The sequence below is a fragment of the Orbicella faveolata genome, unplaced genomic scaffold (genome assembly GCF_042242905.1).
Source record: "Orbicella faveolata isolate gen_17 unplaced genomic scaffold, um_ofav_v1 contig_1, whole genome shotgun sequence".
Taxonomy (NCBI): Eukaryota; Metazoa; Cnidaria; class Anthozoa; order Scleractinia; family Merulinidae; genus Orbicella; species Orbicella faveolata.
In genome coordinates this window covers 13,108,290-13,135,744 of record NW_028301536.1, presented here as the reverse complement: position 1 = coordinate 13,135,744, position 27,455 = coordinate 13,108,290, and the positions used below count along the sequence as shown (strand labels likewise).

General features: G+C 39.6%; 2 protein-coding genes and 2 long non-coding RNA genes across 4 annotated transcripts; 1 reads left to right on the top strand and 3 right to left on the bottom strand.

Annotated features, from left to right (window-relative positions):
- Positions 1-256: 256 nt before the first annotated feature.
- On the bottom strand, positions 257-8,760 carry LOC110061220 (uncharacterized). The gene is made up of 6 exons (XM_020768053.2): positions 7,943-8,760; positions 7,018-7,112; positions 5,925-6,087; positions 5,222-5,285; positions 4,359-4,630; positions 257-2,114 (listed from the first exon to the last, which is right to left on the bottom strand). The coding sequence occupies exons 1-6, from the start codon at positions 8,558-8,560 to the stop codon at positions 1,878-1,880; spliced, it is 1,449 nt and encodes a 482-aa protein (XP_020623712.2). The 5' UTR covers positions 8,561-8,760; the 3' UTR covers positions 257-1,877.
- Positions 8,761-9,723: 963 nt separating this feature from the next.
- LOC110061232 (uncharacterized) lies at positions 9,724-18,873 on the bottom strand. The gene is made up of 7 exons (XM_089290145.1): positions 18,172-18,873; positions 16,211-16,305; positions 15,749-15,911; positions 14,066-14,129; positions 13,646-13,908; positions 12,934-13,161; positions 9,724-11,952 (listed from the first exon to the last, which is right to left on the bottom strand). Exons 1-6 carry the CDS (start codon positions 18,763-18,765, stop codon positions 12,934-12,936), a joined length of 1,407 nt encoding a protein of 468 aa, XP_089146271.1. The 5' UTR covers positions 18,766-18,873; the 3' UTR covers positions 9,724-11,952.
- A 4,708-nt stretch (positions 18,874-23,581) lies between these two features.
- Positions 23,582-24,677, top strand: LOC149118148 (uncharacterized). Its single transcript, XR_016207364.1, has 2 exons — positions 23,582-24,069; positions 24,541-24,677. It is a non-coding gene; the product is annotated as an uncharacterized LOC149118148 (long non-coding RNA).
- Positions 24,396-25,744, bottom strand: LOC149118147 (uncharacterized). Its single transcript, XR_016207359.1, has 2 exons — positions 25,200-25,744; positions 24,396-24,582 (listed from the first exon to the last, which is right to left on the bottom strand). It is a non-coding gene; the product is annotated as an uncharacterized LOC149118147 (long non-coding RNA).
- Positions 25,745-27,455: the final 1,711 nt, after the last annotated feature.

Sequence of the window (27,455 nt, the reverse complement as noted above, 5' to 3'; positions counted from 1 at the left end):
TATCTCAGTTTTGAGAATTTCCCAGGGCATCAATTTCTGTGGTGGATATTTGGGAGTGGTTTGGAAACCCGACTGCCCATAGTACCCCGGTAAGGCCTTATTTGCGAGAAGTATTTCGATAAGGATTTTTCTCAGTCCAGGTCTGACCATTACTCCGGAGCCCCACCGTTTGATTTGGATCCCAATGTTTTACTTCAAGTCACCACCGTTTTAATTAATCCGGGGGCCCCGCTGCTTAAAAATACGATAAATACAATTCTTTTATTACTTTCTCCCAAGCGAGTTTATTTCAGGACTAATTTACAGTGATAAAACCTTTTGAGAAACTAATAAAAATTACATCAAAGCATTTAGATTAAGAGTAGATTACACTGAGACTAGATTTCACTCTGAACCCGGGGCGTTTGCCTCGGCCCCCACCATTTACTCAGGGTCTGCAGTGTTTTTGGTCTGGGTCTGCAGCTAAACTCGTTTTTGTTATTTATCACCTCGTATCCAACTTGGGTTCACGAAATAATTGTTACATATGTCAACAAGATATTTCTACACCTTGCTGGAATTGAATTTTGCTATAAAGATACTCAATTATTCTGAACAAGTCTTATTTGCAAAAAGTTTCCTGCACTTCACTGACAAATCGGCATTTTCCGGTTAACTTGGGAGTACTACATATAAACCTGACGCGGGTTTATGTCAGTTAAGGTCCACACAGATTGAAAATTTGGTGGAAGACCACAGAGATGACACTTTGATTGAATAACAAAGCCCATCCTGAAACGAGGCAGATATTTTTAGAGCAGTTGCCTTCCAGTACGCAACACTATTGCATCTGTACGACAAAGCCAACAGCCGTCCAGCACCCTCGCTGGGATCGACCTTCTTCTTGTTTTTTCTAATCTAATTTTCAGAATTATATCGAAGGCAATGAGAGGAGAAGCACTCGTCACTTGAAACTTAAGTTTGCAAAGGTAGTTTTATTGAAACAGTTTAGCTAGCAAGTTAACTCTCACACTGGCTTGGTTGTTCTGTTAAGGCGTGGATATGCAGCGTCACAGTCTTAAGTTATAAAGGGTCTATCAAATTCAAGACAAATTGAAGATTCATAAAACGCACGCTTTCTACAAGAAAACAGGATCTACGTATATGTCTTTGCTATCTATTCAAGTGGACTGTAGGTTGTTATGTTGATAGTTGATAGTGTAGTATTAAGGCTAACCTGCGTTCAGGCGTTTTTTTAAATGGATGAGAGGTAGGAAGGGAGGGTAAGTTCGCAGGTTATATCGAGGCAACTCGGTATGAGAGCAAACTATCACCTAGCTGATAGCTAGCTGATCCGAGAAGCATCTCATTCCTGCCACTGATATTGATGATTGTATAATCATACATTTCATTTTCAAATATATCACAGTGGTGGAATTATCTAGTTGCCCGGCGATGTTTCCGACGTCAACTGATCACACACTCACGGAATGAACCAAGTTTATGTCAGCTATCAAAAGTAACTTCTGAGAGAGCAAGTTTCTGCTTGAACTTTCTGAAATACGAACGTTATCAAATATAATAACGTTACTTCAATGCAGTTACACTGTGTAAGCTCATTAAGCATTCCGTATTTAAACTGAAATATCCTACAGTTATTACATAGAACAAAGGTAGCGATCTTAAAGTATTGTTATTCAGTCTGGTCTCATTAAGTATGTTATTGCTCTTGGATTTCAGTTTAAGTTCATGTTTTACTTTAGATCTATTTCCTTTGGTGCGACTTACTTAAAGAGAAGATTTAATCAATGGCAGTTTCGCCGATATTCATCTCATGTATATCACTTGCATCTCTCAATTAAAAAAAAAAGAGGAAACATGACAAGAAATATAGGTGCTTAGAGACCTTTTTCTACCTCTTCCAATTCAACTACTTCCTTGCTTGGTCGTCTTCGTCGTCGCAAATACCTGACTCCTGCAAAGCCGATAGAGCAAGCTATGAACATGAACAGAGCGACAGAAATTCCGAGAATTGTTGCTTGGAAAGAGCTGGATTCTTGGTCTAATATGCTGTACTCATTCTTTGGTGGATCGTTTTGTTCCAGGTTTTTGGTAGGTGGAGTCAAGTCTTGATTCTAGAAAACAAAACCGAATAGCAAGGTGGCGAAAACAGAGAAATTGTAATAAATTCTTAGTTTTCGTTTGTGTAATCCTTGGACACACATTACGAATGACAGAAAATTGGGGGCACAGGAACATACTGTGAATATGTTACCCTTTTAATATGAAAAACACCTTTTGGAGCAAATGATCACATAAAATCTGCCAATCTGTTTAACAATTAGATCACAAGCAATCGTTCGCATAGAAATCGAGAGCGAATAATTTAATTTAAGCTATGAATTCTACGAAGTCCAATTCACAAACACTTCGAAAAAGCAAAGAAGAAGTCAATATTTTGTTAACAACTGCACACCACTAAGCTGCTCACTATCTACAACCGAGATTAAAGATAATAAATAGCCTAGCAGAGAAAAACATTCGCGACAGAACGCAAGTAGATTTAAACTAAATGATGTTGGACTTACACACCTCTCCGGGAAACACTTCGACAGAGGCGCGGAACCTTTCTGGTCTTCCTCTTTGCAAACTCTGTCGGAGCAGGGATGGCGTAGTGGTGGGAGCGCTCGGCTCCCACCAATGCGGCACGGGCTCGATTTCGGTCCGGTGCCATACTGGGTTGAGTTTGTTGTTGGTTCTCGCCTTGCTCCGAGAGTTTTTCTCCAGGTTCTCCGCATGGCTAGAAATCTCGGACATCAGTGGAAGGTGCTAAGATTTGATCTGCCACTCAAAGAAGTTAAATTCGCGCACGCCATCGGCTGGCAAGAAACACGCAATTAAGCGTGACATCTGAACAACACGGCGTCAACTCCAGCAATGCCTACTCGTGCGAAGAGATCGATCGGGTTTTCGCTGATTTAAAGTTTTGTGGGGCGTTTCTATAAAGTAATTTATTTGAGTGTTTGCCAAATGGCTAATAGAGATAATTTTATGGTTGACTGTGTTCAGTTCTGATTCCTTGCTTTGATTTTCGCGCCGCGTTTTCGGCAGAGCACGGTCTCAGATCCCCCAATTATTTAGGTTTTGGGGGCAAATGGACTCAAAAAGAGGCTGGAACCTAGAAAGCCAGCTACCCACGGAAAAACAACAGGGCTGATCAAGGAAAGGCATGCGCATTTGCGGCTAAAGACAGGAATTGCACCACACAAAATTATACTCCGGTTAGCCTAAATACCACTTTGGTTAGCCTAAACAGCACTCCGGTTAGCCTGAGTAGCGTTTCGGTTAGCTTAAGTTTGCGCTGACTTGGAAATGGTTAGGTCTTTCATAGGGTGCAATTCCTGTATTTAGCTGCATGTGGAAAGGCAAAGAAGTGTACTACTTTTCTGTTGGATTTCGCTGCACGGTTTTCCAGAATATCATATTTCGTCGACCAGAAAGCACGAAAATTACAGAGAAACAAGTCCTAAAAACGCAATGGATACAAAGTCCTCAGAATTGAGATTCACTGCATCTCATAGTGTGGCTTCGACGGTTTAAAAATCGCAGTGAACAAAGTAAAGTTGTTACAATCTAAAGGTTTTAGGCGAAAGGACATCTAGGGAGAGCCGGTGGTGTTGTTCTCGCGCTGTCATACTGCCATACTGTTACTACAAAACGTCATCTGTATTATTATACTTGAAAAACACAACGATTACAACATGGAAGCCGACAATTTTCCAGGAATATTTTGGGTCTCGGGTCATACCAAATGACATTCAGTGAACATCTGGGACTTTGCACTGGAGTAAGGAGGTAAGCGGAATGTTAAATCTGTTTTCTCAGTTAAGTCTCTACTAAGTCGTGAGGAATTGTGTGACTCGCGCTTTTTCTTAATCTGGCCTTCTCGACTGCGCACGCGTGTCCGAGATTTCTAGCCATGGGTTTTCCTCTCTTCGCAAAAACCAAATTCCAATTCGACCAGGGCAGAGGACCCGCTTGTACTTTATTTTTATTTATTTCATTTCCGGAAGCGCTGGGATATATATCTTCGAATTCGAAGAAAGGGCAGAAACTTTGCTTTCATCCTGAGATGCTTGCACAAGCAGAACAAACTGTCTGAGGTTACGCTGTCTTGGTAAGTGTGATAAACGTGTTATTTATTCAGTGGATAGTTCTAAGACGATGGACAGTCCCTCTTTCGCCTAGTCCGTTGAGCGTGACGCGAAAAAAACAAAAAAACAGAGCGACGGAGAAACGGACGCGCGGAATCTGGAGGCGAAAAGCGCTTCCTCCTTTCCTTTTGCGTGCTGAATGACTGTAAAAATTTAGATACTTACCGTGCGAGATTTGAGATATGCACTGGCATTGAGATAGATATCATCGGAGACAAACTGCGTCACGTTCGACAAACAGCTCACTACATCAAGACTGAAACCATCTTTCTTTATTGCTGCTCCAAATCCGTGTTTGTCCTCGAAGAACTGAGCGATCGATAGCTCTGAGTTGCTTTTCCTCTTAATAAACTCGACCGCGGTAAACATCTCTTCCATAATTCCGTCTACCTTTCCATTCTCCAACGAAGAGTAGGCTTCATGTAGGCTTTGAAACTCTGACGAAAAAGGAAGATGTTCTATTAAACTCCAGAGGTACATGTAGAGTTCACTTGTATCCGATAAAAGGTGTGACGGTCAAAACCGCAATAGCCACTAGTCTTTCATTCGAGAATGATTCAATGGATTTTAGGCTCGTGTGAAAAGAACAGCATGTCATGGATGAAGCTTTATCATGATCGGATAATTAGTCAGGCCAAGTCGCTTGATTGGCTCTCAAGAATAAAATTACGGCAATTAATTGGAAATGAGATATACGCTATAGTTCAAAATCATAAAAAGCTACATGGCTTCACCTTTCATGTCGGCGACAGGTAGAAGGATTGGCATCATTCTTTTTTTCATAAAAACATCCAAAATGAGAGCAAAAGTAGTAGTTATTTCTGAAGCACTTAGGAAGTATGCAAATTTTGGCAAATTACTTGGCTCAAAACAGATTGTATATCGTAATGGTATATCTATAACTTCACCGAAAAGCTGCGGCAGAATAACACCGTCCATTTTTCAAAAACAACTCGTATAAATACTGCTTTTAACCAATCCAAGCTCGTGTATTTTTCTGCTGTATATATAATGTATATATAACTCACCAGTGATGTTTATTCCAAGATTTACAGCCCGTTTAAAAGCAATGCTCTCCCTCGGCACACCAATCTGAAAAAAAAATATATTAATTGCTTAACAACGCAACATCACACGTGAAATTAATCTTGGTGGCGAAAAAGGGTACTTTACTAAGTTTACCGGCTTGAAAGTCAAAATAAAATATTTTAACCGACGGAGAAATAAACTACGTGATTTGGAAATAAACAATCTAGCTAGTCCCACTGTTTTGTTTAAATAAATAAAATAAATAGGTTTATTTAAGTGTCACTTGTATTTAGCACTGTTTTGCTAACTAGGGACACAGTAAATAAAATAAACAAATATTGCAAACAGGACATAAACCATTGAGAATTCCAACTGGTAGGAGGCCGACCAGTTGGCTCTTTACACAACGCGGTCGAGGAGTTGAACTCGGGACTGTCAAGAACAAATCCAGATAGCGGTAGGGTGGAGGATTTGAACCAGGAACCTCCAGATTTCAAATCCAGCGCCCTAAACCACTCGGCCACGTCTCCTCCACCAGTCCACGACTTCACAGCATAAATTGGCCTGTACCGATAAAAATGGCTTGAGGTGTTTAAAATTTAGATTAAAAATATTTCAGTCAGTAAAATCAAGATGCATAACTCTAAACATCCATCGCTCTAGGTTACACAGTTTCCCAAGGAGTGAATCGTACTAACTCACCGTTTTTCCCGTGGTCACGTCATATCTCTCCACACTGACCGTGACGTTCGTCAAAGCACTGGAAAGTGTGGCTGTTAGTATTGAACAGACTGTAATACCAGTCATTATCCACACCACGGAAAATAGTCTGCCACTTATAGACTTTGGAGTCTTGTCGCCATATCTAGATTAAAATAAATAGACAACAAAAGATGAAAGCTAAGATACACGGTTTGGATGATCAGACTCGAAAGTTACTCAAAACCAAAACCACATCCTTCTGAATAATTTAACTGCGCTTTCCTATGAGTTACTGATGTCATTTAAAATAAACATTGAAAAAGACTGCAAAATGAACAGGTTTTTAAACAGCTTTTTTAATGCGAAGCATATTGCTTAAATACGACTGTTTGTACTTAAGTTGGACGTAAATATTTTTGAAATACAATTTATTTGAACATGAGAGTAAGGTGATAGGTATGTAAGACTGCCCTCAAAACACATTTTTTCTTAACGTGGTCTACACGAGCAATTTTTAGATGACAATTCGTATTTGCTCGTGTAAACGAGGAAAACTAGCCAGTTTTTACGTGGCAAATATATTTTCTGAAAAGCTGGCGTGTTGGTTTTTGTCACATACGAAAAATTGCTCGTGTAGACGACTCGTCACATAAAATGTGGCAAACATGTTCGTTAGCGCTATATATTCTGGAGGGCGACTAAGCAGCCCTGCTCTGTTTCTGCGTATCTCTGCTGTCCAAAGTCTTTACTGGCGCACTAAACTTTGAACTATTGACAAATTTTTGCCCTACCATCTACACGATCAAACAGATTTGTCGCATAAAACTGCCTGTATGGACCAGACTTTAATTACTTTGTATTAGCTGAAAAAGCTGAAACGGCTGGAAACTGTCTGTGTAGAAGTTAATAAGTCTTTTTTACAAGACGCAACTTTATATAAAGTATCAAAAGACTAACAGCATCAAATTTTCACCTTTCTCGACCTCCGGCAAAGTTTGTTTAACAGAGGATCTCATCAAAAAGCGTGTTGGATATTTTTTTCCTCAGCGTGCTCTCAGTGTTTCCGCTTTATCGTGAAAGTTTAAATACTTACCCAACCGTCGACATAGTGACAAACGCCCACCAGAAGCCATCGAAAGCTCCGCGGTAGAAAGGACGGCCGAACTCTTCTTCATTTTCACCGTTGTCCTTCAACATTTAGTCAAAAAAATACAAACAATTAATTAATGTTTCCCCTATTTCTTGGTTCAATGAAACGCCTCTAGCTTCAAGTTATCAATCACTATGCATTTTTCTGTCGAAATATTAAAAAGGTTTCTAATGCGTCATTGGTGGAGTTGGAAACGATGAAAGCGATAAATGGGAGACAGTACCAGCTGATGTTAGCCAACTTGCAGCAAGTTAATTAAGCAGTGAAGGGACTCCTGTCATGAAAAGCTGTAAGGCCCATAAATAAAATTTTCACACGGGATTTTGAGTTTCAAAACATTCCACAGCCAAAACAATATAAAATCTTTCTGGTAAAAAAAATCATTCATTTACACGTAAAAAAGCTTCAGTGTAAGAAACGGTTCTCCGAGACATTGTGGCATGATCTGAAATAGGGCCACAAACGTACCAATTAAATAAGTATTGCCTGTCAGTTCAATTCAGTCGTTTGATAGAACTCAGTATCGCTCTCTTAAAGTGATCTATATTTAGAAACAACTTTAGGATAAAAAAGAATGACTTTTCTGGCCGCTGTTTCACCTTAAAATCTCTCAACAAAAAATAGACAAGACAAACCACCTTTTTTGAACACGAATGCTTGTCTAAGAACGTTAAATGTCTATTGTCGGAAAACCGCGATGACACTCACATCCTTTCAAGTAAGTAGCTAATTGTGTTTTTACTTTCAAGTAAGAAGCTCCAAGTCTTTGGGCCAATAAAAGCTTTCGTATCCGCTGCCAAACTTTTGTATCTGAAAAAAAAACTTTCCGAGTTTCAATGTGTTATTTTAAATGTAAATGTGGACTTACCAATATCCAAATGCAGATTCCGGCCAAAGAGGACATCAAAAGGCTCAAAACTACGACGGGCCACGCTCCCAAAATAGCTTTAAGCAACTGAGCACGTCTCTCCGTCGTGGTGTGAGAAGGACCTCTTCGAATTATCACAATCCCAGGCGAATCAAATATGTTAATGTACTGTCGACTACTGTCTATGTACCAGTCTGGTTGAAAAGGAAAACTCAAGCTTATGTCTTCCGTAAGCGCCATGCGTTGAAGCGAAGATGAGTTATCAGACATGGCAAGGTATCGCATTGTCGTTTTCTTCCCCAAATAGAAGTTGCAACACTTTTCCAAAGCGAACTCTAGGGCTTGATGGAGGATCCCGTTTACTTGAGGTTGATCTTCTTTAGAATAATTCTCAAAGGTGAAAGGTGGTTGAAGCTGCCAAGAGACCTTAACTTCGCTTGGACATACTTCACTGTCGCGGCCTTTCTCAGGAATACCAGGATCAATATCAGGATTTTGTATTAGACGCGGAGGCAGTTCATTCTCCATAAACTGCTGCAGTAAAGACGTGTCGGTAGCCTCAAAAATCTCGAAGCTCGCTGCGGCGATAAAAAGGACTGCTAACAACTTAAACTTCATCCTGTTTTGATAACCGCCAGTCGCAATTCAGTTTCAGTCAAGGGCCAATGCTTTATAGAAAGCGATTGCAATATTTTTTGCATTGTGTCTTGGGATGATTTGTCAGTCACATATTGTGACAGTTCTACAATTATGTCCTCGATAATTATTGTTTTACTGAAAGCCAGGACTACTTTCATAATAGCCATTTCCACCATGCGTCATGCGTTAATTTGAGAGGTGAAAGCTGCGAGCAGCTTTACCAAGATGGTCAAGAAGGAACAACACAAACTATTTTAAAAGTCTCCTTTCTTCACGAAAGATAAATACTAGAAAGAAGTTTTGCCTATAAAAAAGCTGGCATACTCATCTAGTCCGGAAAATAAGCTGACGCGGCGCTCATTTACATGTTCAGTTGGAGACGGGTACTTGTCACTTGTCATCCTCCAACTCACTTACCGACTGAACGTTATGAACTAAAAATTCAACTTTATTATAATTAGCATTTCTACTTTTATGAATTTTCTGTAACAGGGTTAGCATGTTAACGGTCTGTTGGTTATAAATAGGTAGATTATTCTTGGAATCAAAATGCGAAGAATTTACCCCACGTAAAACCCAAGTTAAGGAGGCAAGTTTAACACTTGCTGAATGTTTTTTTTTTGTTTTATTATTTTGTTTTTGCTCAGACAGTTCTCTTTGTTCTGCTAATACTCAAGGTAAGCTTTTTAATGCACGGCGTCCATTTGGACGGTTTTAACTGGAAACAGCTGCTGGTTCTTACATTGATAAAGTAGAGGGCAAAGTAAGTGAATTGTGATTAGTTCAGAAAGGTACATATTGTTAATGTATGGTCCTCGAGGGCAAAGTTTTTCTGACCATTGCCCGGGGATCCTCGAAGATTCCAAAAATGACCCGAATACTTCCGAGGACTTCCGAAGAAGGCTTCCAAAGATTGTTGAAGACGATCGGAAGGTATCCGAAAATTTATCGAACTCTCTAAGGCGAGACCAAGAGAATATATTGCTCCAGTTGAGCTAAATAGGAAATCGAGGCTACTGACGATGCATGTTTCTAAATTAACAGGAACTTTAAAGTGCCACTAACCTCAAAATTTTTTTTTCGCTAATATAAATTTCATTTTTCTCCTGATCACCACTGCGAAAAAATTATCGTTTTAACTATTTTCGTTAATTTTCTAAGAATTTTTAAAGTTTGCAAATTTGCCCTTTTCCATGTTCAAGACCGAGGAATAGCGGAGAATGGGACGAGTTGGCCTTTGACGTCACTTCGGGAATAACAATATTTTGTTTCTGAGAAGAATGTATGCGAACATGCGATAGTGTGTGTCAAAATCGTTGCAGAATGCAAGGAAGATATGTTGTTGGAGGCTGTAGCAATACAGGATGCGTAGAATAGAGTATTCCTCTTCATTCAATACCTCTATCTCGATGAAACTGTGCCAAAAACGAGAAAAAGACCAAAGAAGTGGGCTGATCTGTGCGAAGCTAACGCCGGGAGCCATTGAGGATTTCTTCGATCTCGGGTTCGCCGCTACTGTAAAAACCTAGAGATTTTCATGGCCTGTATATTCTTCTCTATCTCTAGTGGAAAGCTTGAAATTGTCAAGGTACTGCATAAGACACGAATTTGGGATAAGCTGGGAGCCATCTGACTATTTCGAGCGCAAACGATCCTCCGACGCGAGTCCCAGACGAAACTATAGGTGGCGAAATTACACGGTAAATTAAACGCATCGCGTTTTGAAATAGAGACTTGACTTGTCTAAACGAATAGTAAACTAAACCTACGTTCTACAACGACGCGAAGAAGATTGTTGAGGCTTCGAACTGGTGAACTAGCTATGTATTTGTGGATTTTAATAAAAACACACGCACGCCGGAGGTCCCCTGTAATCTGGCCGTGTTTCTCAATGGTCATTCCGAATACAAAATTGTTTTGCTCTTGGAGTTTCGTCTTCGAGGAACGAAATACATCTAAATTACAAACTTAGAATGGATCAAGCATTTATAAATATGTGAGGAAAGTGAAACAAACGATTAAGATTCGACCTCGTAGCTACCGACGGAGATTGTTGTGCTTAAAGAAGAATGCGCTTGTCAGTCAACCGAAACGCTAAGTAATAAGTCGAGAACTCCCAGGTTATTAGCGTGCGTAAAATGGACATTTCATTCAAAATAACAGTGAAGTAGAAATGTATTCATTTAACTGAAAGTATACTGAACCTCTGTTCAAGATCTTGTCGAAGGATTTTCCATGATTTCACCAGTACGGAATATGCAAATTTGTGTAGCTCGTGTTCGTACACAGTAATTGAATGTGCACATTCTACGGTCGGGCGACAATAACGAAGCGAAAAGTTACCTCACCTTCGAATATTGTCTGCCGACATCTCTGCTTATCTCTTATGTTAAAACTATTTTCAATCAATGATCTGGAGAAGTAGGCAGGAGTGGATCACGACTGCATCGCATTTTAACTTGTATTTCGGGGGAAATTAATATTTGAATGTAAAAGTGTTTTGTCACTCCGAAATTTGCACGTTCCGTAAAGTCAAATTACCAACTCTTCGTGTTCATTGACATCTTTATAACCCTTTAAGAGCTGTAAGCTAACTCTTCAGTCATTTTTTGTACCTGTATAACCCAAATGGACCGGCAAATTGACGATCCCGGCATTTATACAATTATACAACGCGGCGATCTCGACTGGCGACCAGCACTTCGAAATGGAGAAAAAATATGTACTTCGCAGCCGTCCAAATCGTAGCTAGACTCCGAATTGTAATGCTAGATGATACAGTTCTTTCAATTAAAGTTCTTGTCCAGTTTTGATAAAATATGAATCTCAAATACCCCGAAAATGTTCTGACTGCCCTCGAAGCTCAGTCAAAAGTCTCTTGAGTATTTTAGCCCGGTTCCCGAAGTGACGTCACTAGTAGCCCGACCCAGATCCCACTTTGCGCGGTCGTGAACATAGAAATTACACGTTTAAACGCTTGTAGAAACGCAAGGATTTTATCAATCGAGATAATTTTCTCGCTGAAGTAATCAGGGAAACTAGTAGATGTTATTAAAGGAAAAAAATTTGGGGGAGTTAGTGGCACTTTAATATCGGTCATCTTTTACGACAGTTCAGTGTTTTAACAACATCTGGAGTGCTCATTGGCTCATCACACTATATGCTAAGCTGTTTTGTTTTTTGCCATTTGAAAAATGCTTAGGCCCTTGACAGCTCAAATGGTCCTGAAAATCATTTTCGGATCTAAAATGTTTAACAAACCAACGTCAGTTCCTTAATGTATAGAGTCCTTTCTACATACGTTCAGAGCAATAAACTGTTCATGACGTAGAATTATCGGGAGGAGGGCGATCCCATGAAATACGTTGAACCTGTAGGATAGAAAATAATAACAATAAGTCATTTTCGAAATATATTTGTAACATGGAGCCGAAGTTTAAAGGACAAATAAAGAGAACCAAACAGCGGCCTTGAGGAATGAATAAATGATTTCTCATGTTTTTTAAATCCCCTTATCCTCGTCAACGTGCGGGGATTATAAAAAATTAATTGCATTACCATCATAATGCATGCACAATACTGAATTTCTCATGGTTTGATTGCATATTATAATATAATTACTTCTGTAAGTCTGTATGCATGGGACAGAAGACATCTGAAAACAAGCTTTCATCGAGTTACTTGTAGCTTAGATGCTCAGTCAAATAATTGAAGAACTTTTGAAATTCTCAACTCGAAATGCGAGACTACAATGGTGGACAAAATTCCTTAGGAGACTTGCGTCATTGCATGAATTATCTGTGTTTTAAAAACGGAGTTTGAAAAAACACTGTTATCCTTTTCAAAAATCGTTTCTGCCCCCCCCCCCCCCCCCCCCACCCCATACAATCAATGTTGAAACTCTGGAGAAATGTCCAACATTGTAGGTGGGGTGGGGGGAGGGGCTGAGCAAGTGTAGTTGAATTCACGCTTGACTGTTTGTTTGGCGCGTGTGAAAAAGCGCCACAAGTGTAAATTTGTCCCAAGACTTTTGTCCATGATTGTAGATTCAATTACATTACAATATTGAAATTTCTCTATTCCCCACAACCCATCAGACCTCTCATCCCAGTCCTTCTCGCGAGGTCCATGTTAAACCAATCTTCTCTATTATCTTATGGGGGTGTTGTTCATCAGGTTATTTGGAACAATGAAAATATTACTGCTAATAAAGCTCTCGTATTTTGAAAAACGCTTGTTTCTTAAAGGAATTATTACGGTTAGGGTTATTTCATTGACATCGCACAACATCAAAAATAAATATAATAAAACAACATGACAAGAACTAGGTGTGTATAGAAGTATTTTTCTACCTATTTTTTGCCAACTTCCAAGTCAACTGCTTTCTTCTTCTTCTTCTCTCGCTTTCGTCGCAGATACCTGACTCCCGCAAACCCAACAGCGCAAGCAGTGACCACAAGCAAAGCAAAAGAAACTCCGACAGCCATTGCTTTAAATGAATATGAATTTTGGTTGAATAGCTTCTGGTCTCCATCAGTCAGTTCAGTACCTGGCAGGTTCTTTATAGGTGTGTATGAACGCTTGAAAACAAAAGATTACGAGATTACACATCTGAGGAGAAATTATTTTATAAATGATACTTTCGTGGGTCACCAGAAGATCCAAACTCGTGGTTTTAGTAAAGTTCCCTTAAAAACACTTTTGTTGAAAGCTCGTAGATATATATATAAACAACATGACGAGAAGAGGCCGAAAATATTTATTTTCTTTACCATCCCATAGTAGAAAATACAATCAAACAGTGCACAAAGAAACGAAAAGGCCTAGAAATAAATCTGGCTGTATGGAATTGGAGACCTCGTAAGATATTCATCATATACCATAAAATGGACCTTTGCTTGTTGGTATTGTGTTCCGTGAATTGATACGTAAAATGATCGAGGTCAGCTGCATGGTCATTGTTGTAGTAATAGTAAGAGACAGCAGCGCCAGTGGGAGAGGCGGTAGCAGCCGCAGCAGCTGAGGAAACAGCAGGGGTGGCAACCGTTACAGTGGCAACCTTACCTTGACAAATTTACTTGTATTGGAATAAACCTCATAGGAGGCAAACTCAATTAACTTCGGCAGGCACTCCCGCACATTAGGGTCGAAGTCTTCTTTCTTTATTGCTGCACCATATCCGTGTTTTTCCTCCAGTACTTGTGCAACCGTCAGCCGCGAGTCAGCTTTTCCTTTGATAAACTCAATCGCCGTAAACATCTCTTCCAGTATGCCTTCCACTTTTCCATTTTCCAATAAATGGTACGCTTCATACAGATCATTAAAATCTACAAAATGAGTAAGAATTTGTTATATCGAACACCAATAATTACAAAATTTGACATTATTTTGCGTTTTCAATTATGAAACTGGCCCTACTGATTACCAATAAAAAGGCAACCGAAAGTAATTCAAATGTTGTAAGTTGTGTTTTGTCTGACTTACGCGTGACGTTTATTCCAAGATTAACAGCATGTTTGAAGGCAAAACTCTCCTTTCGTGCGCCAACCTGCGTAAGTAATTTGAATGACATGCCAATGAACACATTTGTAGTCTTTGTATATGGGGGTCCTGAGTATTTTTTAGTTATTCAGGACAAATAGGAACGAACGAGAAATCCAGCAGAGAGGATAGCTGGCGAGCCTCTCCGTTGGTTGCACGAGCAAAGCCTTCGGCTCACAAGGCGAGAGCCGACGGCTACTGCCCAACGCGCAGTGAGAACCTGCTCGCAGCCTACAGAGAGGGAGGCGGAAATCGAGCTTATCAACTTTCAGCGATTCAAAGATTCGAAATGAGGTAGGCACGAACAAAAATATTAACAGGCAGGGTTAGAATTCCAGCTAGAATAATGAGTGAAATAATGTTGGAATTGTCTCTTAGGAAAGATTGTCAAATTACATCTACGACCGTAAACGGTTCCCTAAAGACAAACATCACTTTTTTTTTTCAATTAGCATAGGTTTTTACTTTTTTATGTCCCTTTTTTCTCCTCATTTGATTTTAGATTCAATCAATAAGAACTATCAACATGAGAGAAAGTGCGTCTCAAATTTTATCAAACAATACTCCTCTGCACGTCACTCGCCTCTTCTCAGTGTTTAGAAATGTTATGAAACACTGTCTCTTGTGTTTGATACATAACTTGGCTTATGTCATCTATTTTTACTTCAGTCTTTGCATGATATTTTGTGAACTTATCGTGTTTACAAGGTCGTGATCCTGATATTCGGGAGCGGTTTGGTTAAGTTTTCTCACACTGTATGAACTAGCGTTTTCTCTCGCCTGAAGCCAACACTTGCTTTTAAAGCTCAATTTGACTTGGTTGTGCGTCTGTACTCTCACCAATAAGGAAGTTCGTCATAAAATTGTCAAAATAGTCTGTTGACCCAATCCTACTTTAGATCAACTAGTATCGGTGCAAATACCGTAAATCCTCGAGTTAGCGCCCCCTCGAATAAGCGCCCCCTCCGAATAAGCGCCCCTCCTATCGGCCAAAATTTAAAATAAGCGCCCCTCGAATAAGCGCCCCCTCCGGTCCCCTCCCCTCCCCCCATTTTGTGGACGAGTAATGAGACAACAAAGGACGTATAGCTTTCGTCGTTTAATATTAGATTTGTGCATTGTTTCAGCTTGTGAACTCGTTAAGTTTGGAAAAAAATTACAAGTACTAACGGCGCCGCGAGTTTAAAGATCAGCTTTTATGTCGATAAACAGCTTATGTTGCTGTTGTCGCGCACATGATGCATTAAAAAAATGACCATGTCAGGCCACGATTTGGGAAAAATTAAAAAAGCGCCCCCCCTCGAAGAAGCGGCCCCCCGTCTTCTCCTGAATTTGAAATAAGCGTTCCGGGCGCTAAGTCGAGGATTTACGGTACTAAAAAATACGTTTTATCATACGTATACAATTTCCGTACAAATACTGCTATGGCACGGTCCGTTTTACTATCTGAAAGGTCGCTGGAACTCAACCTTGATAGCCTATCTTTGCTTAAGAATAGGAAATTAAAATTTTTTAAGGTAAGAACAAGGGTTTACATAAACCCAACAGCGATAAAAATATCGACATGTACTAGTCAGTAATTGCCACATAGAAACCACAAATTATGATTTCAAGTCTGCCACTCACCGTTTTTCCCGTGGTCACCTCATATCTCTCCACACTGACCGTGACGTTCGTCAATGCACTGGAAAGTGTGGCTGTTAGTATTGAACAGACTGTGATACCAGTCATTATCCACACTACGGAGAATAGTCTGCCACTTATAGACTTTGGAGTCTTGTCGCCATATCTACATTTTTAAGGAAATATAAAAATATCAAAAGACAACGTTTTAAAGATTACTTAGATTATTATAGGGGGGATATAGATGGGCAACGAGGCCATATACCTTTCAGTACATCAACGGACCAGGTACCAATATTTAGTTCACTATGGAATCGCAACACGAAATGCAGTCAGAAGTTATCATCTTTGGATGCCCTCGCTTGGCATATGTTCACAATCACTTTTGCAAGAGGACCTACACGGGTCTTCTTAAGGATATTTTCAGTTATTCTTAATCAGAAACATATTGAAGTGCAGACTTACCCAACCGTTGACATTGTAACAAAGGCCCACCAGAAGCCATCGAACACTCCAAGGTAGAAGGGACGGCTAAACTCTGTAGGATTGGTTCTGGTGTCCTTCACCAGAAAAGAAAATAAATATGCAGTTAATAAAAAAATTGAGTACATTGATATGAATTATTTAACACTTAAATTTTGGCTGTATACATGTATGTAAATGTGGCTATGCATTCTTGGCTTCATATTTTTTAAAAGGAACAGCAAACGGTCACTTCATGTTCGCATTATCTAGAGAAAACTTCCGAGACTGTTTGAACCGTGCATTCATAATTAAGTACCTTGTAAATCGGAGCAGCGAGCGAAATTTTATTAAATTCAAAAATAAAACGAGTTGGTGTAAGAGAGAACTAAAAAAAGCTTACAACTAAGAACAGGAAGGAAGCTACTTTGCAGCAAAAAAAGTCTACTTGAGATATCATGACACCCGTGCTTCAGCTACAGTATGTTACTGTAGTAAATGGTTTGAACCCATTAGTTCTCATCGTGTGATCGTCCAGGTGAGGGTAGTTCTGAAAAGAACTGGTGTTGGTGACTGACGTTTCGACAACCTGAGCGGAAGTCATCTTCAGAGTCAAGTGAATGGAGTTTGTCAGTCGATGATGTTATAAGTCTGTTCCGTTGAACGTGATTGGTCAGTTTAGCCATGATGGTATTGGCTGAAGGACTCGTGTAAAGTTTGTCATCAGTCATTGGTCGGTTTCGATCAGTCTATTGTTAGTCAAATTGGTCGGTTTTTTGGCCCGTCTATTGTCAGTCAAATAATGTCGGTCTGCTAGAAGTCCGTTTGTCGGTTTCGTTTCCGTCATGGATAAGTCGTTTGTAAGGCGCCGGCAGTTTTTGACTTAGTATGTTACTGTGTTACTGCGTCACTGTGTTCGCAACCGCAAGTAATTAATACACACCCTTTACTTTCGCTAAGTTTTCAGATTCTCAGTCCCAGGTAAAGGAAATCCAAACTTATTTCTTGTTGATCGTCTGAACGAAATGACACGAACGAAATGATTATTAAGCGTGTTTTGTTCTTCTAAACTTCGATCATTTTCGGCTGCGCTTTAGACAAAATAAATAATAGCGCGGGATTAAGATGGCAGCGTGGGTGTAAAGCCGTCGAGCATACAACAACTTTCCAATATTCTGATTGGTTCTTTTAATAAAGAACAATATATAATATGTATGATCCTTTAACAATGTTCAACACTGGGAAAGGCGAAACATGACCGCAAGGAGTTTAAATGTAAGAGTAATTTTCTTTTTTCATAAGTAAACGTCATACCATAATTTTTACATTTTCAGATCATGTTTTGCACCCTTTACTAGTTTCGATTACTTCTGTGACATTTTTAGTGGTTATCAAACGACCTGAGGCAATATACGTCTTATTCACGGTATTGTGCTGACTATATTTTGGTGACCATGACAACTGATCATTAAATTAGAGGAGTCCACTAAATAGAGGTTTAATTGTATGGTCAAAGTCTCAATAAGTCGTTGACTTCCAGTGGGGAAACATTTAGCTTTTACCTTGAATAGTATGATTGTTGAATTTCGCAAAAATTGGTTCTAAAATCAATTTTTGGTTGTGCTTGAACTTTTCAAAACTTTTGTTGGGTGGAAAGATGAGACCTCTTTTCACCTGTTCATCGGTTAGTTAATTGTTTCAGTCGTGACTGAAGTCGACCTGGAGTTGATTCTAGCACAAAATGATTCGCTTAAGCTGGAGAAAAGTTGCCTTTCGACATATCGAACTGAATCAAGTAACGAAAGTCCCGATTCTTTTTCCCCCTGAAAAGCAACATTATTTCTTTTAAATAAGGACGTAGTGGAAAAATTATAGACTCATTTCCATTTTTGTATCAACAATATGGTAATTTTCAAGTGGGTTTTTCTATATCAACTACTTTAATTTCGTGTTTAAAAACTTACTAATATCCAGATGCACACTCCAGCCAAAGAGGACATTAAAAGGCTCAAAACCACAATAGGCCATGTTCCCAAAATAGCTTTAAACAGTTCACCACCTTTGTTGGTTGAGTCTTCCCTCCGCACCAACACTGCTCCAGGAGAGTTCAGTATGTTGATATAGCACCACCTACTTCTGTCAATGAACAAATCATCTTGTAAAGGAAAAACCAAGTTTGCGTCGCTCGAGAAAATATTGCCATGCAGCGCAGATGCGTTTTCAGACTCGGCTAGGTATCGCATTATTGGTCGTTTTCCATTGTAATGCGCGCAGCACCTTTCCAAAGCGAAATCTAGGGCTTGGTGGAAAATCCCGTGAATCGAGTGACCATCACTAGCATTTTGTTCTACGGTGAACGGCGGCCGTACTTGCCAAGCGATTTTAACTTCTCCTGGACATACAAATGTCAATTCAGGGGTATATGCAGCAGGATGGCCTTTTGGCTTCGGAGGCAAGAGATTAGTGTGCATGTATTCTTGAAGGTGATCCATGTTGGAAGCATCACTGACTTGAAAGAAAACCAGGAAAGAAATGAAGGCAAACGATACAGACTTCATCTTGTAAAGAGTTCACAACCGCGCTGTGATGCAGTAGTCAACGAGCAGATTCACTCGAAAATTAACGGTTGACGATAACCCCTAAGAAGTTACCTGCCAATAAGTCAGTGACAGTTCTCACTTAAAGGCCTTGTAGGTCCGCGTAAATTAACTGTCTTTGCCTACAGGCAAATGGCTTATTTTCACGGCTTACCTAATTGTCTTCCTTAGACACAAAGACGTCACATAGAAGTCATAGAGTTTCTGTCTTCAAGACTGATTGGAGTAGAGCTGGACAGTAAAGAAAACCTGTTTTGAAGCACGCAAGCCATTTTTCTAAAAATCTAGGCTCGTTGATATGCTGGGCAAGAAGGGCCCCTCTGGTGATAACTGAGTTTGACCCGAGACAATTATGAGTTTTATTTTTACTTTTTCTGACATGAGCTAGTTCTTGCTCCTTCTTTGTAATTTATATATGCGAAAGTGGACCTCCAGCTTGGAGCTGTTACCTTCGTCTTGAAAGACGCAGGTGTTTTAAAATATAATGACTTTTCTCCTGCTTATAAACAAAGCTACAGTACAGTTAATAAGTTATTTCCTTCATCAACATGCCAGACAAATTGTTATTCATGAATATGTTAATTATCGAATATTGATTGACCCCCGGCACATTGAAATAATAAAGTAAGCTCAGGAAAAAAAAAATTTGTCCAGTCTCAGAGTATTGGGACCCGCACCAAATAGAATGATTTATCTCGGTGCCATCGTAAAATTAAGAAAACGCTATTTTCAACTATCAATAGATTCCATGTTGCCGTGCGTCCGTTCAGTAATTGATCACAGCCTTGCATACGGCTGGCGCGCCTGAAATTTGAACTGACCAATGAGGATCACGCAACGGGCGGGAAAAACTTTATTGTCCTGACGCAAGAGATCATCAAGGTAAGAGATTGAATCTCCCATATAGGTCCTCTAACTACAGTAATCCCTCTTAAGTTATTTTTAGACGTTTTATTCAGTTCTTGCGCGGATATTACTCGCGCGTTGCGTGGATGTTTCCGGGAGGATATGTTTATGTTTCGTTTCATTTTGTTTCGTTTCAAAAGCTTTTCAAAGCAAAGGAAAACCTCCAACGCTTTGGGGATGTCTGATATTTTGACTACAAGCAAAGGAGTTTCGGCTCTCGGTATGTTTTAATACATTTCGAAACTTTAATAGGAGTTAAAATAAGAGACGGATGTCCCCTGCACAAACAATAACAAGTGAAAGAACGGCAGAGAAATGAGTAAACAAACGAGTGCAAATTAAATCAAACAAACGCCCAAACACAAGCTTGGCAACCGAACAAACAGATGGTCGAAAGTGCGGGAAGACGTTCGCTGCCCAAGTAGCAAAAGCGGTTTAAGCAGCAACGGCAGCAACGCTAAAGGCAACATCGATTAAAAAACGACTTAATATTCAGCTTTCGAATCTCGCGAGAATTTAGATTCATTCAGTTTGTGTATACTGTCAGAAATATCCCAACCAGAATATGTAAGACGGCGTCAAAATTCGAAAAAGAAATTTGAAAAATTGGCCGTCGCATAGTTCACGTTCTCTCGAATATGCAGAAAGTGGCTATTTCACGTTGTTGTTTTGCGACCTTTTGTAAACAACGAACGGCAAAGAAATGAACAAAGAATTATAACGCACGCATACACAACCATTGTACTCGTTGCCGTTGCCTTTAAAGTTTGCTTAAAAACTCCTTAAAACCGAATAAACAGCCAAATAATGAGCAGCCAAACGAGCACAAAACAAACGAAAGCCCGGCCGAACAAAAAGACGGCTGAGAGTGCAGAAAACATCTCTGCTATGAAACGAAATCAAAACGTATAAAATGGCGTTCCCGCCATTTCGTCTCAGGTAGTTTCGAGAAAGTCGCTTCGACTGTCCATGCATCGCGCGAGTAGCATCCTCAGAAGATCTGGGTCCCGTGTCTAAAAGTAACTTAAGAGGGATTACCTTAGTTAGAGGACCTATATGGGGGATTCACCTCTTACCTTGATAATCTCTTGAGTGACCTCAATGAAAGTTAACAGGAATAGCATTGAGATCAGGCAACTTTTCTCACTGGAGATGGCATTAAAAATTCACGAAAAGGGATTTACAATTCCTTAAACCATATCAGATTGGAAAAAGTGAAAAATATGAAACATTTTGTGTCTCCAAGCTTCAAATTTGGCGCCTGGCAGTGAGGCCTGGGTTTAAATTTCGGCTCCGTTTTTTTTTTTTTTTTTTAACGGCGCGGCCATGGGCCGAGCGCGGTTCATGTTCTAACCGTGGCTTATTTTTTTTAACCGCGCGGCCATGGGCCGAGCGCGGTTCATGGTTTACCCGTGGTTTATTTTTTTTTATTTCTTTTTTAACCGTGCGGCTATGGGCCGAGCGCGGTTCTAGGTTTACCCGTGGTTTATTATTAACCGCGCGGCCATGGGCCGAGCGCGGTTCTAGGTTTACCCGTGTATTTTTTTTTTTTTGTCGGTGACCAGACGCAGACCTCCGCTCCGCCAAACTTTGAGTCACGAAACGTGTGATGTTTTTCCGCCAGAAGCTGTTAAAACATAAATACACGGACAATTTTACGGATATTATTTTCTTTTTTGTGGGTAAAATATATTTTCTTTTCGTTTTACCAAAGCGTTGCATTCAAAGGGAATAATAAATACGCTGAAAAAAGGTATTACGTCAGCCATGGAATGCGCTGACGTTGCAGCTTTCACTTTCGCTACGTGACAAATAAGATCGTGTTTACTTTACAAGTTTATTTCGGCAGAAGGGACGGTCATTAATTTATTTGTAATTTTGCGAGTATTTCTTGTGGTTTTAGGCAAATGAAGTAAATCCTTTGACTGTTTCATCGCAGCGAGTTCATAGATCGGAAGGAAAATTAAATATTTGCAAGCCAAGCAAAGAACGTGTCAGAACGTGCAAAGATTACGTCATTGATAGGGAAGTAACCACCGTACTAAAGATAGCCGTAGATAACGCAATTCTTGAATTATGTGACTCGTCTGACTTCTTTGCTAACCCTTAACTCAAGGGAAAAAAACAACTAAATTTAATCGTGACTTTAAAGAAAGAAAGCGATTTGTAATAGTGTTCGTATCTTCATGCCCATACATATCCCGAAGAAAGTTCCAGATTAAGACTATTACGTCATCGGAGATGTCACAACGGCTACGACTGATGGTGCGATAATAGAGTTTGTGTTGATCAAGTGCTGTGATGTCTACAGTAATCAATGAATCATCAAAGATTGCTTTGGAATATGCACTGCGTTGCGACTGTAGTACTAAGAAAACAGTTAAATTTTAAAAGCGCGGTTATAAGATCTAACAGATCTTCTTGTTAACCGCGCGGCCATGGGCCGAGCGCGGTTCATGGTTTACCCGTGGTTTTTTTTTTTTTCGCAGATTTGTCTGCGACCAGACCCAAGCTTCCACTCGGCCAAATTTTGAGTCGCGCAACCTGTGATGTTTACTCGCCAAAAGCTGTTGAAACATTCATAAATCTCATCTCCCATACTGACTTTCGCGGGAAAAAATTAAAAACCCAGCGTTCGTCAAAAATTATATTTTTTCAGCAGAAATTTAGCTCGGAACATATACATATCCATATTCCTTTGAATAGTCGATGAAATTACCTTTTCCGGATATTTTTTCCTTCGGGGTCAACAAAAACCTCCGATTAGAAAATCACGCCGAACCCACACGTTGCAAAAAAATCTCTTCAAAACCCTGACTTCGAAGCGATATAACACTTCAGCGTTAATAGCTACCACACATCGGCCGCGGTAAATCTATTCGTTAACAATCCAGCTTTATCGTGTTAAAATTTCAGCGAAATCGAACAAAACCAGAATTAACTAGAATTTTTTTGTGACCTCACTCCCCAGACTTGACCTAACAAAGGAAGCAACGGTCGCCCATAGCAACCGAAAAACACGAACATAACAAAGCCGAACGTTTCGGCCAAAAATCTCCAGAATTATCGCCTGAGAGCTTATACTTGAATGGGAACATCTTTTTCGAACTTTTTTCAACTCATTTAGACGAAAGACTGGCCTCGGCGGGCCACAAGAAAGACCAAGAGAAAAACAGACCAAGACAGCAGAACAAGCCGATAACATTTCATCGCATGGCTTTCGGCACGAAAACGAAAATACAGCTTACTTCTGGATAAATTCAGCCTTAGAAGCCAGCAACCGGCCCCAAATTACTTTCTGTATCCTTACAAATATCCTGATTTCCTTCTCCGGAAGATTTTGCCCCAATTTTGAGCAAATAAACATTTCGTCGACGGTGACCGCCATTACGGTGGCTTGCAAACTAAATTAGCTAACTTGACAAAATTCTCCCGAGGCGGGGATATGACGAAAAGAGCTGAAAGATGGCCTATAATCAGTCCGGAATATCCCGATAAATTAGGACAGTCATGACGTCATGAAGCTATTGTTAGCAGGGAAAATGGCGGACCTTTTATGCGGACAAAGAAAGTATGTTGTTTCCAGTCTCGCATAGAGTCTGGCCAGCATTATCCAGGACTTTTTGCGACCAAACGTTGAGAAGGAGAATAAGCGGCCATTTTGGTAGTAGGAGAACCTTGACTGTCTTCTAATCTTTGAGTTTTTTTCGTGTCAAGCGACGATGTAGACGCGATTTTGTGGCCAAATATTAAGGTTAGTAAAGCCGGTGTACGCGTTATTTTCTAGTATTCACGTATTTTTCATTGAGCTGTGTATATTTCTACTGGTTCTAGTGTTGTTAAAGTTTCATCATGCCAAATTACATGGTTGTAAACAACGTCGATATTTTGTAAACTCTCTTTGAATTTGAGGCGTTACAAGTGTACCTGAACCGCTGTTGTTATAAGGCTTGAGTAATGCATCGTTCCTTCATTTTTATGACAGTTGTTTCCAATTTCTCTCGCTTAAGTACATGGAAGAGCATACTCGATTGCTCGAGGCACTTTGCCGAATTTTTGGGGAAAAAACAAAGGGAAAAGAGAGGAAATAAGACGTCGCTAAGTACGCGGACGAAATTAAACAAATTTGGGAGGTCTCTGTTTTGGTGGATTCACCGAATGTGCACCCCATTTTTATCACTGGAGAACCAGCAGCCTGTTGAAAACCACCTACAACACAGAAGTGGCAGCGAAACAGACAGGCCAGGGGTAGTGCAGTGATTCCCTGTAAATGGATGTTATCAGTATCCCAAGGAATGGCACAAAGGGTAGAGAGCTTGTTTGTGCTCATTTACCAGACGTTGAGGGCCATGCAAACATGTAAGTTAAGGTTTGTAGGGGGCATTGTACTCTTTTTTTTTTTGGCATTGTTTAAAAACTATACACACAGCAGCTGTACCTAGTAGATGATGATTCTTTTCACCTCCCTATGAAGCTTGAATGTACCAGAAAGTAATGTTTTTGCAAAATAATTTTTATGAACACAGAGACTGAAAAGGTACGAGAGTTTAGAATGTAGTGTCGAGTGTTGAACATCACTAATTGTGAAACTAATGAAAAACATTAATTGGTTGTGAACAGGAAACACATCAGTTTGGTTAAGAATATGTAATAAAAAATAGAAAACATAAGAGTTATCAGACCACTTGAGGGCAATCTCTTATTTAATGAGACTAATGTGGTAACTACATTCAAAATAAATTCATATGTTAACACGAAAAATACATTTGTAATAATATTGACATCTGTAAGCAATGTAATAATCTTCTAAGCGCTTGTGATTTGTTTCAGGTCCTGCATTCTGCCAAGAGGCAAATTCAAGGTCGAGAGTACCTAAAGAGTGAATAAAATAAAATGGATTTCACTTTCAAGACTAAATTTGTTTTGTATACTTTAAATAAATATATAATAAAACCTTGGGACATGTGGATGGATTGTGAATGCTCCCTTGTCAACCTGTCCAGGAAATATATTTTGATATTTTTGGGTAAATAACTTGTGAAAGTTAGCAATTATATGTAAGTTTTCATAATTTAAATGTGGAAATCAGACATGATATCTTTTAGCACAGTAACAAATAGATACAAGAAATATTTGAAATAAATACCAAAATGAAGAAATTTCAGATTTACAAATAATATATCGACAGAATTTTTGACTATCCCTGCATCTGACGGCACTAAAATTTTGGATACATTTTTTCTAGCTTAGTTTATTTTGTATAAAAGAACAAGAATTTCTCACTCGTGAAATTTGCTAAATAATGATTTCATTTCCTCGATTTAGCCAAAACGTATAGCATTTCGGACATCTACAATTTATCTTTGCTGGCATATAAGAACACGCGAGTGCTGTCAATTTCGACCCGATAATCCCTAGATAAGAGGAAAGCGTCAATTCTCATATCGATCATTTCTGTGCTTAGAAAAATGCAGAGTAAAGATGCTTACCGATTGTACGGTCTCTTTCCAAAGAATGATAACAGCAGCTCGTCAAACGTGGCCCGCATTGCGTTCTGTGGTGCTTCCTTCGGTCCGAGGATAATCGTTATCTGGGCAGAATTGTCTGTGACATGGAACGCGAACACAAACTTTCCTTTTATTTTATAATTTGGACAGTATTTAACTCAATTTGAGATAAATCTATACCTCCCGAAGGTCTGCATTCATGGCATTGGAGAGTATTCGCGACTCTCTTTGTCCGCCATCTTGAATCTCTTGGTTTGTTTTGAAACACAACACTCCAACCAAAACACGCATTCTCATTGGTTGAAACGTGAGTTTCGTGACATAACAGATGTCCTAACTTATCGGGATATTCCGGACTGATAATTGGCTAATGATGAGATCATCCCACTGTCCAAATTTGTGAGAATCGAAAGTAGCGCCAATTTTCTGTCACGTTTTCAATCTGTGGTCACTGGAGTGACCAAAATCGATACATCGGTCGGGATAGAGTTTTATTATTAAATATGTGACTTGTGTGACTACTTTGCTAGCCCTTTACTCGTGGAAAACACCAATTAGATTTAATCATGACTTTTAGGAAAGAAAGCTGTTGTTAATAGCGTTATTATCGTGTCATTCATATCGCTCATGCCCATACATATCCCGAAGAAAGTTCTACAAAGATTAAGACCATTACGTCATCGGAGATTTGTCAATGGCAACCACTGATGGTGCAATAATACAGTTTGTGTTGATCAAGTGATGTGATGTCTACAGTAAGAAAAGAATCATCAATGACTGCTTTGGAATGTGCACTGCGTTCCGACGGTAGTGCTAAGCAAACAGTTAAATTTTAAAAGCGCGGTTATAAGATCTAACAGATCTTCTTGTTAACCGCGCGGCCATGGGCCGAGCGCGGTTCATGTTCTACCCTTGGTTTATTTTTTTTTTATTTTTTTTTTGTCGGAGACCAGACGCAGATCTCCACTCGGCCAACTTTGAATTACGCAATCGGTAATGTTTACTCGCCAAACCTTGTTTCTTCAGGGTCAACAGAAATCTCAGATTACAAAATCACGCCGAACCTACACGTTGCAAAAAAATCTCTTCAAAACCCTGACATCGAAGCGATATATCACTTTAGCGTTAATAGCTACCTCATATCGGCAGTATTAAAATCTATTCGTTAACAATCCAGCTTCATCATATTAAAATTTCAACGAAATCGAACAAAACCAGAACTAAATATTATTAGATTTTTTTTGTAACCTAGCTTCATTGCGTGAGTCGACAAAGGAAGCGACGGTCGCCCGTAGCCACCGAAACACATTAACATAACCAGTGAACCTACGTTTCGGTCAAAAAAATCCAGGATTATTGCCTGAAAGCTAAAAATTCAAGAGGAACATCTTTTCCGAACTTTTCTCAAGTTATTTAGACGAAAAAATGACCTCGGCGGACTCCAAAAGAGAACGAAACAAAAAACAGAACGAGACAGTGAGAAGAGCCGATAATTTATTCACCGCGTGGCCTTCGTTACGTTCACGTTAAAAAAACCTTACTTCTCGATAATTTCAGCCTTACAAGTCAGCAACTGGTCCCAAATTACTTTCTGTATCCTTACAAATGTCCTGACTTCCATCTCCGAAAGATTTGGCCGCAATTTTTTAGCAGATAAACATTTCGCCGACAGCAATCGCCATCACGGTGGCTTGCAACTAATTCGCTAACTTTACAAAACCCTCCCGAGGGGGGGATATGACGAAAAGAGCTGAAAAATGATGACCGGAAATAGAGTAATTTTCTCAGCTTCCAGTGTGCCAAATTTGCTGGAAATAGGTTCAAAACCGATATTTTTTTTTTTCGTTTTTTTTTTCTTCGGGTCACTCATGCTACTAAAACAGTTAACTTTTAAAAGCGCGGTTGTAAGATCTTAAAGATCTTCTTGTTTAGTTTTGTCGGTGACCAGACCCAAACTTCCTCTCGACCAAATCTTGAGTCACGCAACCTGTGATGTTTACTCGCCAAAAGCTGTTGAAACATTAATACAAGGACAATGTTACGGATATTGTTTTCTTTATTTGTGTGTAAAATATATTTTCTTTGGTTTTATCAAAGCGTTGGATTCGAAGGGAAATAATAAATACGCTAAAAAAAAGGTACTACGTCAGCCATGGAATGCGTTGACGTTGCAGCTTTCACTTTCGCTGCGTGAAAAATACGATCGTGTTTACTTTGCAAGTTTATTTCGCCAGAAGC

What these genes read in the sequence shown, in the direction of transcription:
- LOC110061220 (XM_020768053.2), bottom strand. Translation starts at nt 8,560, where the DNA reads ATGAAGTTTAAGTTGTTAGCAGTCCTTTTTATCGCCGCAGCGAGCTTC. An exon ending in GAATCTGCATTTGGATATTG is followed by an intron (nt 7,113 to 7,942) that starts GTAAGTCCACAT and finishes TAAATGTTGAAG; the next exon opens with GACAACGGTGAAAATGAAGA. An exon ending in CATATCTCAAATCTCGCACG is followed by an intron (nt 2,115 to 4,358) that starts GTAAGTATCTAA and finishes TTTGTTTTCTAG; the next exon opens with AATCAAGACTTGACTCCACC.
- LOC110061232 (XM_089290145.1), bottom strand. Translation starts at nt 18,765, where the DNA reads ATGAAGTCTGTATCGTTTGCCTTCATTTCTTTCCTGGTTTTCTTTCAA. An exon ending in TCTTGGAATAAACGTCACGC is followed by an intron (nt 13,909 to 14,065) that starts GTAAGTCAGACA and finishes CTCATTTTGTAG; the next exon opens with ATTTTAATGATCTGTATGAA. An exon ending in ATACAAGTAAATTTGTCAAG is followed by an intron (nt 13,162 to 13,645) that starts GTAAGGTTGCCA and finishes TTTGTTTTCAAG; the next exon opens with CGTTCATACACACCTATAAA.